At 41.4% G+C, this 14650-nt stretch overlaps 1 protein-coding gene across 2 annotated transcripts in view; it reads right to left on the bottom strand.

The window, feature by feature from the left end:
* Positions 1-1560: 1560 nt before the first annotated feature.
* CLEC17A (C-type lectin domain containing 17A) overlaps positions 1561-14650 on the bottom strand; it is a 21088-nt gene continuing 7998 nt past the window's right edge. The window contains exons 7-10 of one of the 2 annotated variants that reach the window (XM_027851038.1): positions 10594-10689; positions 10127-10278; positions 5220-5329; positions 1561-3772 (exon numbers count right to left, since the gene is read on the bottom strand). In XM_027851038.1, the coding sequence (XP_027706839.1) occupies positions 3640-3772; positions 5220-5329; positions 10127-10278; positions 10594-10689 (491 nt within the window). In that variant the 3' untranslated portion in view covers positions 1561-3639. Of the gene's footprint in view, positions 3773-5219; positions 5330-9417; positions 9558-10126; positions 10279-10593; positions 10690-14650 lie in introns of those variants that run through there. The other variant, XM_027851040.1, reaches the window with a different exon arrangement.

The following is a 14650-nucleotide window of genomic DNA, read 5'->3' as shown; positions in this document are numbered from 1 at the left end:
CATATACAGTATGAATGTGAAATCTCAGAGGGTAGGCGCAAAGACCAAAGAGGACTGGGAAAGGCTCCTTGAAGAACATGGGACTTGAGCTGAGGTTTGAAGGAAGCTGGGGAGCAAAGATGATAAGGAAGGGTATTCCAGGTATGAAGAGGAGCCAGAAAATATACTCAGTCAGGAAATGGAACATGATGTGCAAGGAATGGTAAGAAGGTCACTTTTACTAGAACCCAGAGTATGAGGAGGGGAGTAAGGCATAAGAAGACTGGAAAAGTAGGAAAGGGTCAGGTTACAAAATGCTTGAAAAGCCAAACAGGGCTTTATATTTGATCCTGGAGGTAATCATGAGTCTGTTGCATCCTTTTTCATTTTTTGTGAAATAAAATAAAGACATTTTGAGCCAGATGTTCACTGATACCTTAAGGGTCTGTATGAAAGCTAATGAGACTCCATTACTCATATATGGGAAAGGCTAGCTCAAGCTATACCTAGGCTGTATTTAAAAATTTCCCCCAAGCAAACTCCAACATGGAAGTGTTATAACAAGCCAAAATGTAGAAATTGACCCATTTTGAGGTAAGTTCATAAGATCAGACCCAGTCTGTTTTAGTCAAGGATACTGAAGGTCCCTGGGCTACAGGTTACATAATGACCCATCTTGGCCCTGGTGAGCCCACAACAAAACATACCTTTCTCCTCTTGGTGGAAAGTGGAGGATTTCCTAGATGGCCGCTAGGAAATTTGGGGAACAACTACAAGCCATAATGCAGACCAGACTTGAGTTATATTAGAGCTGTTCCATGGTGGCCACAGCCTCGGCTACAAAAAAATATGCTGGAGGGAATATTAGCAGCTCATCAGAATGCTTCAGATGCCCCCAAACAGCTGTCATCCATCATGGGACAATGGGTGACAGTCACAGGGAGCAGCAGTAGCCTATTTCCTATCCACAAACAGTAGGGAATGGAGGTAATAGCAGCAGAGGTGGTGGTGCCCTGATTGGGCCTGAGTTGCATCAGCTGCTACTCTCTGTCTGCCTCAGTTTCCATGACCACATCTTCTTCCTCATCAGCTGTCACTGCCATGGTTGTCAAGGCCAGCATAAAGTAAAGCCAGCCAGGTCTGGCAAGGATGGAAGCCTGTGCCTACACAGAATCATCTACAAACCATAGGCTAGCCAGGTCAACATCAATTCCGGACAAAAATCCTAGAATGTATTATTAAGGAAATGGTCATATCCTTATCTCCCAAATAAAATGTAAGTTCCCTGAAGGCAGGAACTCTTTTACTTTAATACAAGTATATCCAGTGCCTAACACAATGCCAGATACATGCTAGGCACTCAATAAGTGTTTATTGATTGATCAATTGCCAAGGATAAGCTTCTCAGATCCTTAGGTAGAATAAAGGGCTAAGGACAGACACATAGCCCGCCACTAAGTACACATGAAGTCATGTTAGATGAAAAAAGCTAACACAAATTTATTTCTACACATGATTTACAGGCCTAAAAACATGTATACACAAAATAATGACAATCAGAAAAGAATCTGAAGCCAAAAGAGTTTAATTTTGTTCCTTTTTCCACTTCTTGACAAGTTTTATAAGTGTATACATAAAAATACATATATATATTATATATATATATATAAGTATATATAAATGAAGTAGATATGCATTGTTGTTCAGTCGTTCAGTCGTGTCCAGCTCTTTGTGACCCTGTGGACCATAGCACACCAGGCCCTTCTAGTCTCCACTATCTCTGAACGTCCGTCCAAGTTTGTTTGTTATTTCCATGACACTATCTATCCATCTCATCCTCTGCCATCCTCTTTTCCTTTTGCCTTCAATCTTTCCCAATATCAGGGTCTTTTCTAATAAGTCCTATCCTCTCATTACACTGCCAAGATATTTAAACTTCAGCTTCAGTATTTGTCCTTCCAGTGAATAGCCTGAATTAATTTCTTTAAGTGACTGATTTGCTCTCCTTGCTGCCCTAGGGACTCTCAAGTGTCTTCTCCAGCACCAGAATTCAACAGCGTTGTTAATGTGGTGCTCAGTTTTCCTTATAATCCAATTCTCACAGTCATACATTGCTACTGGACAAACCATAGCTTTGAGTATAAAGACTGTTGTCGGCAAAGTGATGTCTGCTTTTTTTGTATGCTGTCCAAATTTGCCATAGTTTTCCTTCCAAGGAACAAGCATCTTTTAATTTCCTGGCTGCAGTCGCCATCTGCAATAATCTTTGAACCCAAGAATATAAAATCTGATACTGTTTCCATTTCTCCCCCCTCTATTTGCCAGGGAGTGATCAGTGGCCATGATCTTAGTTTTAAGATTCAAGCCAGCAAAGTGTGTGATTATGTGTGTGAGTGTGTGTGTGTGTGTGTGTGTGTCTGTGTGTCTGTGTGTCTGTGTATGTGAACTTTATATATTTATATGTAATATATACTTACACATAAAGCATATATCATGAGCGTATATGTGTATGGGTGGGTATATGTGTGTGTAGAAATACTTAGAGAGAAATAGATATAACTAAAGATATGACCAATGAGGCAGCATGGATGGGGCAGTGAGAAGAATTCTGGATTCAGAATCAGAGGGCCTCAGTTGAAATCCTAGCTCTGTTACTTAGATAGCAAATAACTGGAACCTTTGATAACCCTAAACCTAGGGGCCTTTGGACAAGTCCTTTTTTCTTCCTGGGTCAAGGTTTCATCATGTCCAAAATAAATAGAATCAGAGGTTGGACTATATGACCTCTAAGGTACCTCTAAATATATTATCTCAATCAATTTAGGTTTTAAAGCCAGACAGGGCTGTTGGCTATAATCCTGGACCTGATGCAGGGGGTTAACTATGTGCAATTGGGACATGAGTATGAAGGAGGTGATCAGACCCATGAACCACGTCAATGATGGACTCCCACTCTGCCGCTCTGCCTGGGATAAACCTAACTGAAGACATTCCAGAATCCATCAAATGTGGTAAGAGATGCCTTCCTTCACCTATCCGTCAAAGGTTGGTTCAGTTCCGCTCAAACCTCCAGAGTGGATCTAGAGAAATCACAGCAACTAAGTGGCTTAGCCCAGTTTTATGTTTTCTCTTATCCAGGAAACCCTATGAGACCTAGAGCCTTCCTTAAAACTCAACCCATATTGATTGAAGCAGGGACTCAGAGTTCTTGGACCAAAGCAAACCCTTGATCTGTCTGGAAGTAAACCTAAACCCCCAGCCCAAACTCCTAAGATTCCTTGGGACTAGTGATGGTTTTCAACTGCATAATGGCCAATGAAGTCATCAAAGTTGTGGGGACCAAGTGCCAAGGCCCAAATTGATCTTCTACCCGCCACTTTCATCCTAGCCACCTCATAGTGGACACAGCTCACTGTTTATTGTCACGTTATAGTATGTTCAGACCCAAATCCTGGTCCTTGAAATTAAACTGACATCCATCTTGCTGGACAGTGCTGAGTCAGGTGTTGTGGGGAGGAAATCAATGTCATAGCAGTCTGAGACCCTTGACAAGCAAAGACTTGGGGAACATTTTCTGAAAGGGTAAGTTTCTACCCCAAATCTGAACATTCATCTAAGAAGAGGAGGCCCTGGGTCCAGCCACAGCTTCACTTGAAAGAATCAACAGGTAGATTTCCTCTCACAAATCCAGTATGTGCTCAAGTAACAAGATACGTCATTCCATTGGCCATCTAGGAGCATGATGACACAGTCCTCATTGTACATATTATTGGGCTCCCCTAGCTTCCAGAAGCTAGAGAGAAGAGAGAAGAGTTGAAACAATAAAGGTATTTATGTTTAGTGCCCCTTTCATCCATTGACAGGTCACAATGTCACCTTCCTAAACTTCAGAACTAAATTTTCTGGGTAACAACTTACATCATCTGCTCTAACTTACTCCACCTAGCTCTGCTCCTTCCCCTGTGATCTGCATAATCCTATCTCAGGCTACCTATTCTCTCCCACCTGAAAGACACATTGGTGGTATGGTAGATAAAGTCCTAGACCTGGAGTCAGGAAGATCTGAGTTCAAATAAATCCAGCCTTAGACACTTACTAGCTGTGTGACCCTGGGCAAATCACTTAACCTTTAACTGTTTCGGTCTCCTCATTTGTAAAATGAGAATAATAAAATTCCCACCTCCCAGGGTTGCTGTAAGGATCCAAATGAAATATTTGTAAAGCACTTTGCAAATCTCTTTTTTTTTTTTTTTGCAGGGAGGGCCTAGGCAGTAGGGTTAATTGACTTGCCCAGGGTCACATAGCTGTAAATATCAAGTGTCTGAGGTCAAATTTGAACTCAGATCCTCTGGACTCCAAGGCTGGAGCGCTATTCACTATACCACCTAGCTGCCCCAGTACTTTGCATATCTTAAAGTGCTATATAAATGCTAGTTACAACCCCCACAATAATAGTAGCCTGGGAGCTTGATGATATCCATTGTTGGGGTCTAGGGGTTTCACTAGATTGCCCAAGGGGTCTGTGACACCTACCAAGATAACTCTTTCCACTTTGGAACAGTCTAATTGTTAGCAAGCTCTCCCTTAGTTCAAATGGAAATCTGCCTCTCTCTAAAACAAATTCATTCTTCCTCCTCCTCGTCCTCCACCACCATCACCTTCTCCTCCTCCTCCTCCCCTAATTCTCCCCAAAACTCACTGCTTTTAGGAAGGAGACTTTTCTTTTCAGGAAGTCCCTGTCAGAACTCCTCTGAGTACTGCTGAGTGGGACCAGGTTTTGGTAGTCCCTAGCTCTTGAGAGGATTATCCCCATCCCATTAACCTTATTTACTAAGTATCTACTTTGTTCCCAGCTTTGCATCACACTGTGTCACCTAGGGTAATGTTGGCTTATCATCCTAGTGTTTAAAACCTGCCACAACCTGGCTCCAATCTATCTCAGCTGCCTTTCTTCACATTGCTCCACTTCATTCATTCATTCTATGTCATAGCCAAGATGGGAGGATTAGCCATCACCTTAGTACTGCCCTCTCTAACCCTTGTGCACCTGATGCATCCTCCATACCTGAAATGCACTCCCTACTCCACATATTGATGGACTAATCAACTTTGGAAATACAAAGTCTTTTTGTATATACTTTGCATTCACTTATCTGTGTACATGCTGTTCCCAAAACTCTTCTGCCCAAACAATCTAGCTCCACTGCAGAAGAGGTAGAAACCCTGGAGATAGAACTTGCCTTAAAGTAAGCAAGGACCCATCCAGCCATTGCCACACCCCTTCCACTTTTCTGTCAGTCAGCCCCAGCCAGTAGGTCCGCTTTGAGGAATGGGTCTCCGACACAAAATTCTAGAAATAGAAATCTGCATGAGTCCACAGCCAGAGCACTAAATTGACCACATTGCCCAGTCTCTCCCTCCTGCTGCTCTAACCACTTCCATCCTTTAGTTCTGTCTTGAGCATCACTGCTTTTGAAAAGAACTTCCCAAGCCATTTTTGGATTCTCAGTAACATAGTAACTCAGCACTTGCCAGGGACTCCTGCCTCTGCCGTGTCCACTTCTTTTCATCCCTGTGGCTATCACAACCCCCCCCCTCCACACCCCCAACCCGCCCCCCGGTCAACAACTAAGTTCGATCCTACAATTTGTGTGGTTTTGTGGATATTTCTAAATATCTCTCTACAATAACAAAAATTAATATGTTTCACTATAACCAGAAGATACACAGATGCTTTTGTGGAATCCTACATAGTCAGAGCTGAAAGGGCTCTCAAAGACAGACAATGCTTCATCAGGGGTCCATGATGTCTTTTTAAAAACTATTTTGATAATTATATTTTAATATAATTAATATTTAATATAACAAATACATATTCAATATAATGGAATGATTATTTCTCCTTCATATTAATAATTAACTATTGAATTAGGACCAGGATTTTTCAGAAGGCTGTAGATGTTCAAACTCTGAAAGACAGCTAATTTAATGATGAGTTTTAACTAACTTTCTCCTCAATCTTGTTCAGACCCCACCCAACCTTACAAGTAATTTAATCTAAGATGGGAAAACCCACTGTGTTCTATACAGGTTTGGGTGGAGCAAAACTCTTTGATTAGATTGCCCAACACTGGGCAATTTAAATGACATATAAAGTGTATATACACACTATACACATACACACACACACACACACACACACACACACACACACACACGCACACATATATATACATATAAACATGAGGCAGCATGGGACAGTGAAAAGAATTCTGGATTCAGAATCAGAGGGCCTCATTTGGAATCCCAGCTCTGCTACTTAGATAGCAAATAATCTGAACCTTTGGTGACTCTCTCTTTAGGGGCCCTTGGACAAGTCTTTTCTTCTTCCTGGGCCCAGGTTTCCTCATGTGCAAAATACATAGAATCAGAGGTTGGACTATATAGCTTCTAAGGTACCTTTCACCTCTAATTATATGATCCCAACCAGTTTAGGTTTTAAAGCCAGACAAAGCTGTTGGCTATAACCCTGGACCTAATGCAGAGGGTTAACTGTGTGCACCTGGGACATGGTTATGAAGGAAGTGATCAGACCCATGGACCAGGTCAATGCTAGACTCCCACCCACCTCATTAAAACAGGTTCCTCGATCATTAATTGTTAACCAATCAAATTTGATTGCCACCCTCAGGAACACCCACTCTGTGAGCCCATTCATGATTTGTCTTTGACATTCAAGATCCATTTTATTGGTAATATGCTAGCATTATTAATAAAATGATTAATTATCCAGAAATTATGTCTCAAGCTTTTTAAACACCAAAATAATTAATTTCCTTTTTAATACTATGAATTTCATTTTATGCATTTAAAGACATTATTAAAAGAAGAGGTCTAGGTTCTTCACCAGACTGCCAAAGAAGTCAATGATACCAAGAAGGTTAAGAATTCCTGATCTAGGTCAATTCCATCCAATTAAAAGAAAGACAAACAGGTCCAGAAATCCTAAGTTATTCATCTGAGGTCACATAGCTTCTTAGCAGCATCCTTTACTATTCCCATTCGACAGTACTGTACCTCTTAAATCTCTTTAAAAGAGGATGCCTTTATAATAAGCTATTAAAGAAAACAAAGGCCAAAATAAAATTTGGTACCTGTCTCACTGATCATTAATTGTTAGCCATTTATTCCAATCCTTAATCTTATTTAAAGATCTTGGTTAGAATTTTCTTTTGGGGGCAGCTAGGTAGCACAATGGATAGAGCACCGGCCCTGAAGTCAGAAGGACCTGAGTTCAAATCTGGCCTCAGACCAAACACTTGAAACTTCTTAGCTGTGTGACCCTGGACAGGTCACTTAACCCCAATTGCCTCTAAAAAAAAAAAAAAAAAAGCCTTTACATTTGGCTTTCAACAACCAATGAGTTTCCTCCTTTTGTTCCTTTAATTAACCCTAGAAGGCATCTAAGTAAAAGATAATAATTCCTGTTCCTATAGAACTTACAGGCTTGTGAATTACTTTCCTCACAACTATCCTAGGAAATAAGTGTATATAAGACCCAGAACTGAAATCCTGGGTTATTTGACTCCAAACCCAAAGGTCTTCACTTTTTTCTTTAACAAGTAGTTAATTAGTACCTATTGGTACCTAATTAGTATGTTCCAGGCACTTGATAAGGGTTTACAAATATTACCTCATTTAATCCTCATGACTCTAATAGATTGGTTATTATCGTCTTTTTACAGATGAGGAAACTGAGATAGACAAAGATTAAGTGACTTGCCCAGGGTCACACAGCTAGTAAGTGTATGAGGCTGAACTTAAATATAAGTCTTCCTGACTCCAGGTCCTGTGCTCTATCCACTGGGCTGCCTTTACTGAGGTAGTATGCTGGGAGACTCAGGCAAGATCTGAGTTTGAATCCCACCCCTGACATTTATGTGTGACATTAGGCAAATCACTTAACTTCTTTAAGTCTCTGTTTCCCTATTCATAAAATTGGAATAATGGCAACCATAGGTGCTTGTGAGGCTCAAATAAGCTTTTTGTTATTCAGTCATTTTTCAGTCCTGTACAATTTTTGGTGACCCCATTTGGGGTTTCCTTGGCAAAGGAGTGGTTTGCCATTTCCTTCTCCAGCTCATTTTACAGATGAGGACCTGAGGCAAATAGGGTAAATAACTTGTCCAGGGTCACACAGCTAGCAAGTGTCTGAGGCCAGATTTGAACTCAGGAAGATGAGCCTGCCTGATTCCAAGTCCAATGCTCCATCCACTGTGCCACCTAGCTGCCCTCAAATGAACTGATTTATGCAATGTGCTATATAAAATTTAATGTGCTCAATAAATGTAAGCTGTACTGTTGTCTCTAATCCAAGCATGGCCCAGTGAGGAACTCTCCTCATGACAATCTGACGTAATAACCCACCTGCCTAACAAGTTCTGGGGCTGACAGAGCCACCAGGGACATGACAGGTACAAAGCAAAGTACTGGAGTTGAAGTCAGAGGACTTGGGGTGCAAATCCTGGTTCTGCAACTTACTATCTATATGATATTGGAAGCATCATTTCATTTCTCAGTCCTTAATTTCCAATAGGTGATGAAATTGGCCTCAATGACTTCTAAAGTTCCTTCCTGCTCTAAATCCATGTTGTAATCCTAAAAACAAACCCCACCCCTGCCCCAGTACCTGAGATCTAACCTCCTCTATGGAGATGGGGATAATGCCATTAGCATCTCTAAAGTCAAGAGTAAGCAATGACTAAGACAAAGGAGAAAAGGGCAGCCACAAGACTATTGAAAGTGAATGTCACAAAACTATTAAAACAAAACAATCAGAAGTGAATGTTATAAAATTATAAGATATTATAAATCTATTAAAAAAAAAAAACAACAAGGATGGCCCTAAGGAAGAGATTTGAGAAGACACTAAGGCTTGTTTCATTGCAGTGGAGGAGGGAGGTCCACAAGTGTGGAACATTGAATACATCTTCAGGCTTTTCGATGTGCTATGTGAGAAATGATAACTAATAACCAATATCTTGGGAAGATTCAGAGGCTCTCCCCTTCTTTTAAATTCCTCATTTTAAAAAATTCCCTTTTCTTGGAGGACTTCACTGATGATGAGATTGCATTGACTCTCCCAGGTGGACCCCACCCAACTTTGCAAGGAATTAAATCTAGGGTGGAGTAGTCCATTGTGTTCTACTCAAGCTTGGGTGGAAACAGATCCTTTTGTCTAAATAGCCCAAGGAGTGGTCAGGTATGGAGATATTTTCTCGGTCCAGGGGTGACATGATGATGGGGTGGCATCAGCCCCTATTGGAAGGATATATAAACTGTGAGTCTGCCGCCATGATTGTCTTTGGTCAGAGAAAGACGCCAAATGACCATTTTTTTATTAATAACCTGCTGGTCTTATTAATAAAATGAGCAAATTACTCAGAAACTATGTCTCTTGAACCTTTTTAAACATAACAGTTGGTCAGCTTTGTTGAAGTTTTTTTTCTCTTCTTCCTTCTTAAAAAAAATTCTTTGATTTGAAGGATGACTGTGTGGGGGAGAGATACTGGGGAAATCTGAATGAAGTAAAAACAAAAGATATCAATAAAAATCAATTTTTAAAAAATAGTCAAGCACAGAGCTTTGGGTGCCCTGGAGGAGCAGGAGATCTTCCCATTCCATTTGTCCTGGAATCACTAGGTCACTTGCGGGCTAAGTCAGTCCTCTGTGTCATTGAGTTCACTCAGGAAAAGTACTAGAAGTCTGGGTACTCAGGAAACATCCTTACTGTGAATTCTATTGGCCCATGGGGTGAGAGATCAAAGAACTATAATAATGATAACCGATTTCTACGAGGCTTTAAGGTTGACAAGCATTTTCCCCACAATAACCCTGGGGGATTCATCATATGAGGATGATTAGGCCCATTTCACAGGTGAGTAAGGTAAGACTCAGACAGATTAACTAACTTGCTCAGAATCACCCAATTATAAGTGTCAGAATAAAGGCTCAAATCCACATCTTGTGACTCCCAATCCAGAGGTTGTTCCACTACATCAGTATATAAGCTCCTGGAGGACCAAAACCCTGGTCCCTACCTAAGATATCCTCCTTCCCACCTATCCCGGTCCCTGGAATGGCTCACCTGTTCCTCAGTGTTGCTGATGATGAGCAGATGAGAGTAATTCTCCATGCAAAATATATTGGCAGCATCCCAGCTCTTGGTCACTGTAGAGAAAAAGTAGCAGCTTCCCCCAAAAGGAAGCCAGGTCTTTGGACAGGACTTTCTGGTGCAGCCTGAAGGACAAGATGATGCCACTGTAGGCCATTCTTGAACCCCAGCCAAGGTGATGCCAGTAACAGCACCAGAGGATTTAGGGCCAGGAGGGAACTTAAAGATGAGTTTGTTCAATTGCCTTATTTTATAGACAAGGAAACAGAAACCCAGGGAAGGAAAAGGACCTTGTCCAAGGTCACCCGGCTAGTAAGTAACAGAGACTGAACCCAAACCCAGAGCCTCTGACCCCTAATCCAGCATTCTTTCCTCTATATCACAATGCCTCTCATGCTCCCACCTTTCCCCTTCACCCAGGCTCAGCAGTGTTTTCTCACCAATTAAATCTCGAAGTTCAGTTATGGTTTGGTTGGTGTCATCTCGGATTTGATCAATGTACTTCCTTAGTCCAGTCAGATCCCTTGGTCCAGCCACTGAAAATATGGACACACCTTGGTGAGCAGAGTTTCATACCAAGAACATTGCATTTCCTTTTTGCCCTCCCCACAGAAGACAAGAGATTTCCATCCAGCTCTTGCAAATCCAACCCTGCTCATTCTCATGGCTTTTTATCCCTTTGTATAATAATCACCCTCATCCCTATAGCCCAATAGAGTTTATGAGACACCTTATATCTATAATCTCACCTGACCCTCACAGCTTCTCTGGTGTATCCCATAAGCACAGAATGTTGGAATTGGAAGAGATCTCAGTGGTCACTTGGTCTAACTCATACATGAAAAGAATCCCCACTCTAACATGCCTGACATCTGGCTTCTGTTTGAAGACCCCCAAAGAAAGAGAAAGCAATCCAAGGCAGCCCACTCCACTTCTGGAGATTTCCGATTGTTACAAGTTTTTCTTGACATCATGTCTAAAGTTGTCTCTTTGCAATTCCTACCCACTTCACACACACACACCCCCACCTCACTCCCCCAAAATTTCTATCCCCAGGACAAGCTTAATCCACATTCTACATTACAACCATTCAAATGTTTTTGAAGGCTATTCTCATTCATGTCTCCCCTAGATCTTCTCTTTTCCAAGCTATTCATCCCCAACATCATCAACTGATTCTCATATGGTGGGGACTTCAGGCTCTTCACTAACCATCCTGGCTGCCCTCTGGACATTTGCCACCTTATCAATGTCCTTCCTAAATTGTAACACTTAGAACTGAACATAACAGTAAACCATGACTCTCTAATGCAGCCCGAAGGCACATAGCCTCTTCCGGTTGCTAAGTCATAATTAGCTTGAAATCCACTAAGCCTTCCCCCTAAATCTTTTTCAGACGAACTACAATCTAATCATATCTCCTCAATTCTCAACTTGTCTGGATGATTTTCTCAACCCAAGAGTAAGACGGTACATTGACGCCCTATTGAATTTGATCTTGTTAGATTCAGCCTAACGCTCTAGCCCAGCAGTTCCCAGTGTGCTCCATGGACCCCTGGAAGTCCCCAAGACCTTTTTCAGGAGGCCGATGAGGTCAAAACTATTTTCATAGGTCGTTTGCCTTTTCCATTCTCACTCTCTCATGAGTATACGGGGGAGTTTCCCAGAGGCAACATGACCAGTGAATTGAAAATGTAACTGCCAACAAGAAGACTGAGTTGATATTGCATTTATAGAACCAACTTCTCAAGTTCAAAGAAGAATATCCACAATTATCTGAAAAGGATATTAAAATATTCCTCTCTTTTCCAGCTACATACCTGGTGGGGCTGAATTTTCTTCATATATTTCAACCAAAACGACCTATCACAACAATTTGAATGCAGAGCAGATATGAGAATCCAGCTGTCTTTTATTAAGCAGACATTAAAGAGAATTGCAAAAATGTAAGACAATGCCACTCTTCTAAGTTCTTGTTTTAGGAAATACAATTATTTTTCATTTTAAAATGTTATTTACTTTAACATGTGATGGATTTATTGTTGTTTTTAAAGAATTAATATTTTAAAATTTATCTATTTCAATTTCCAGTATGGTAAATAGTACTAGATACATCCCACATAAACAAAAGCTCTTTGGGGAGGCTGGATAATTTTAAGAGTGTAAAGGAGTCTTAAGACTAAAAAGTTTGCTAACCACTGCTCTAGCCAACAGGATTGTTTTGGATCATACCTCTGCCATCCAAAGCATGATCTATTCCTCTCAAACTTTTCATCCACAAATTTGATGAGCAGGTCATCTAACCTATTTTGTAAATGAAGAAACTTAAGACGGGTTAAGTGGTTTCCTCAAGGCCACACAAGCTAGTACATTACATAGTCAGAACTCTAACTCAAGTTTCTCAAATCCCAAACCCAATGGACTTCCATTGTATCCACACTGAAGAATCCACATCCTCTGTCCATTTCCAAGAAGTGGTGTGGCACACTGGTTAGACCAATGGACCTGAGGTCAGGAAAACCTGTGTTCAAGTCTTGCCTCAGACACTTATTGATCATGACAAGTCACTTAACTGGACCTTGGTTTCCTTATGTGTGAAATGAGGATAAGAGAGAATGATCTCACAGGTTGGTTGTTCTCCTTCTATCATTCTCTCTGTTGCCTGACTAACATAAGGTGCCTTCCTGGCATCCAGCTCCCCACCTTCTTCCCTCAGTTATTGGGGCCATTTATCCTTCATTGTGAGTTAGCTTCTCTTCTGACTAAACTAAATGAGGAGAAGTAGACTGGTTAAGAAGGGGATACAGGACTTAAGCCTTACCATTCAGGAGGCTCACCTCTCTGCGAGTAGGCTTGGATCTCCTCTCGGCCCTGCCTCACCTGGGTCAGCACCTTCAGTGCTGGAGACCAAACAACAGCTTCTGAACATTGACTCCCGCAGTTTCAACTATCACCTCTGTGGAGTTGCCTTCAAAAATCATTGCCACCAGTCCTTTCCTCTCATCTGAGCTCCATACCTGTATCTTCAACTGCCTACAGGACATCTTCCCCTGGATGTCCCACCCACTGGCACCCCAAATTCAGCATGTCTCAAATTGAGTTCATTATCTTTCCCTCCAGAAAAAAGTGGAGAATGTGCTGGGCCTGGAGTCAGGAAGACATAAGTTCAATTCCAGCCTCATATACTTACTAGCTATGACCCTGAGCAAGTCACTTGAGCTCTGTCTGCCTCAGTTTCCTAAACTGCAAAATGGAGATAATAATAGTACCTACCTCCCAGAGTTGTTGTGACAATCAAATGAAATAATATTTGCTAAGTGCTTAGCACAGTGCCTGGCACATAGTAGACACTTAACAAATACTTTTTTCCTTCCTGTCTCCTCCTAACCTTGTTCTTCGCTCAGTCTTCATCAATTCTATGGGAGGGAAAGTAATTCACCAAGTCTCCCATTTTTTAAGTGTGGATATTAGCTTTTGCTTTTCTCTCTCCCTTATTCCTCATGTCCAATCAGATACCTGTGAATTCTCTTCTCATTTTTATCCCCTCCTCTCCTCAAAGTCCCAACCCTAGTCACTAATCTTCACAACCATCCAACTGTACAATAACCTCCTAAAACCCAGAGTTGTAACCAGGCATTGAATTCAATTACACTTCCTTTCAGTTCTTCCTACCTTCACTCTCTTCATCTTTCAATTCAGCCCCTGGAATAATCTTCCTTACACTTAAATGAGGTCAAGTTACTCCTCTCCCTAAAATCCTTCAATGATTCCCTACAGCTTTGCAAGTAAAAGTCAAACTGATCTGAGATTTACACAGTTTGGGGCAGTCTGACTTTTTAGCCTTCCCAAGGTTGTTGTCAGGATCAAATGAGATGAAGTCTATAAACAGCTTACCACAGTGTATGGTACATGGTACTTATTTGTTTTTGTTCAGTCTTTTCAATCAAGTCTGACTCTTCATGACCCCATTTGGGGGTTTTCTTGGCAAAGACACTGTATTGGTTTGTCATTTCCTTCTCCAACTTATTTTATAGGTGAGGAAACTGAGACAAAGAGGGTTAAATGACTTGCCCAGGGTCTCACAGCTAGGAAGTGTCTGAGGCTGGATTTGTATTCATGAAGATGAGGCTTTTGGATTTCAAGCCCAGAGCTCTGTGCACTATGGCGCCACCTAGCGGCCCATGGTACATATTAGGCATTTAATAATTGCTCATTTCCTTCTCTTTTCTCATATTTTCCCAACCTTTACACACGCTGTACTCCAACTAAACTGGACTGTTCTTGGTCCCCCAAACACACCTTATACTCTCCCACCTCCATATCTTTGCTAACAGTTCCCTCCTTCCCTTTCTTCACCTGTTTAACTTGAAGTTCTCCTTTGAAGCTCAACTCAAATACATTCTCCTCTAAGGATCCTCCATAATGCTGCTGAATGGCAATGAAGCCCCCTACACACACACACACACACACACACACACACACACACACACACACACA

Source organism: Vombatus ursinus, unplaced genomic scaffold, assembly GCF_900497805.2.
Source record: "Vombatus ursinus unplaced genomic scaffold, bare-nosed wombat genome assembly UNPS02009173.1, whole genome shotgun sequence".
In the NCBI taxonomy this organism is placed as follows: domain Eukaryota; kingdom Metazoa; phylum Chordata; class Mammalia; order Diprotodontia; family Vombatidae; genus Vombatus; species Vombatus ursinus.
This window is presented reverse-complemented; position numbering and strand designations above follow the sequence as displayed.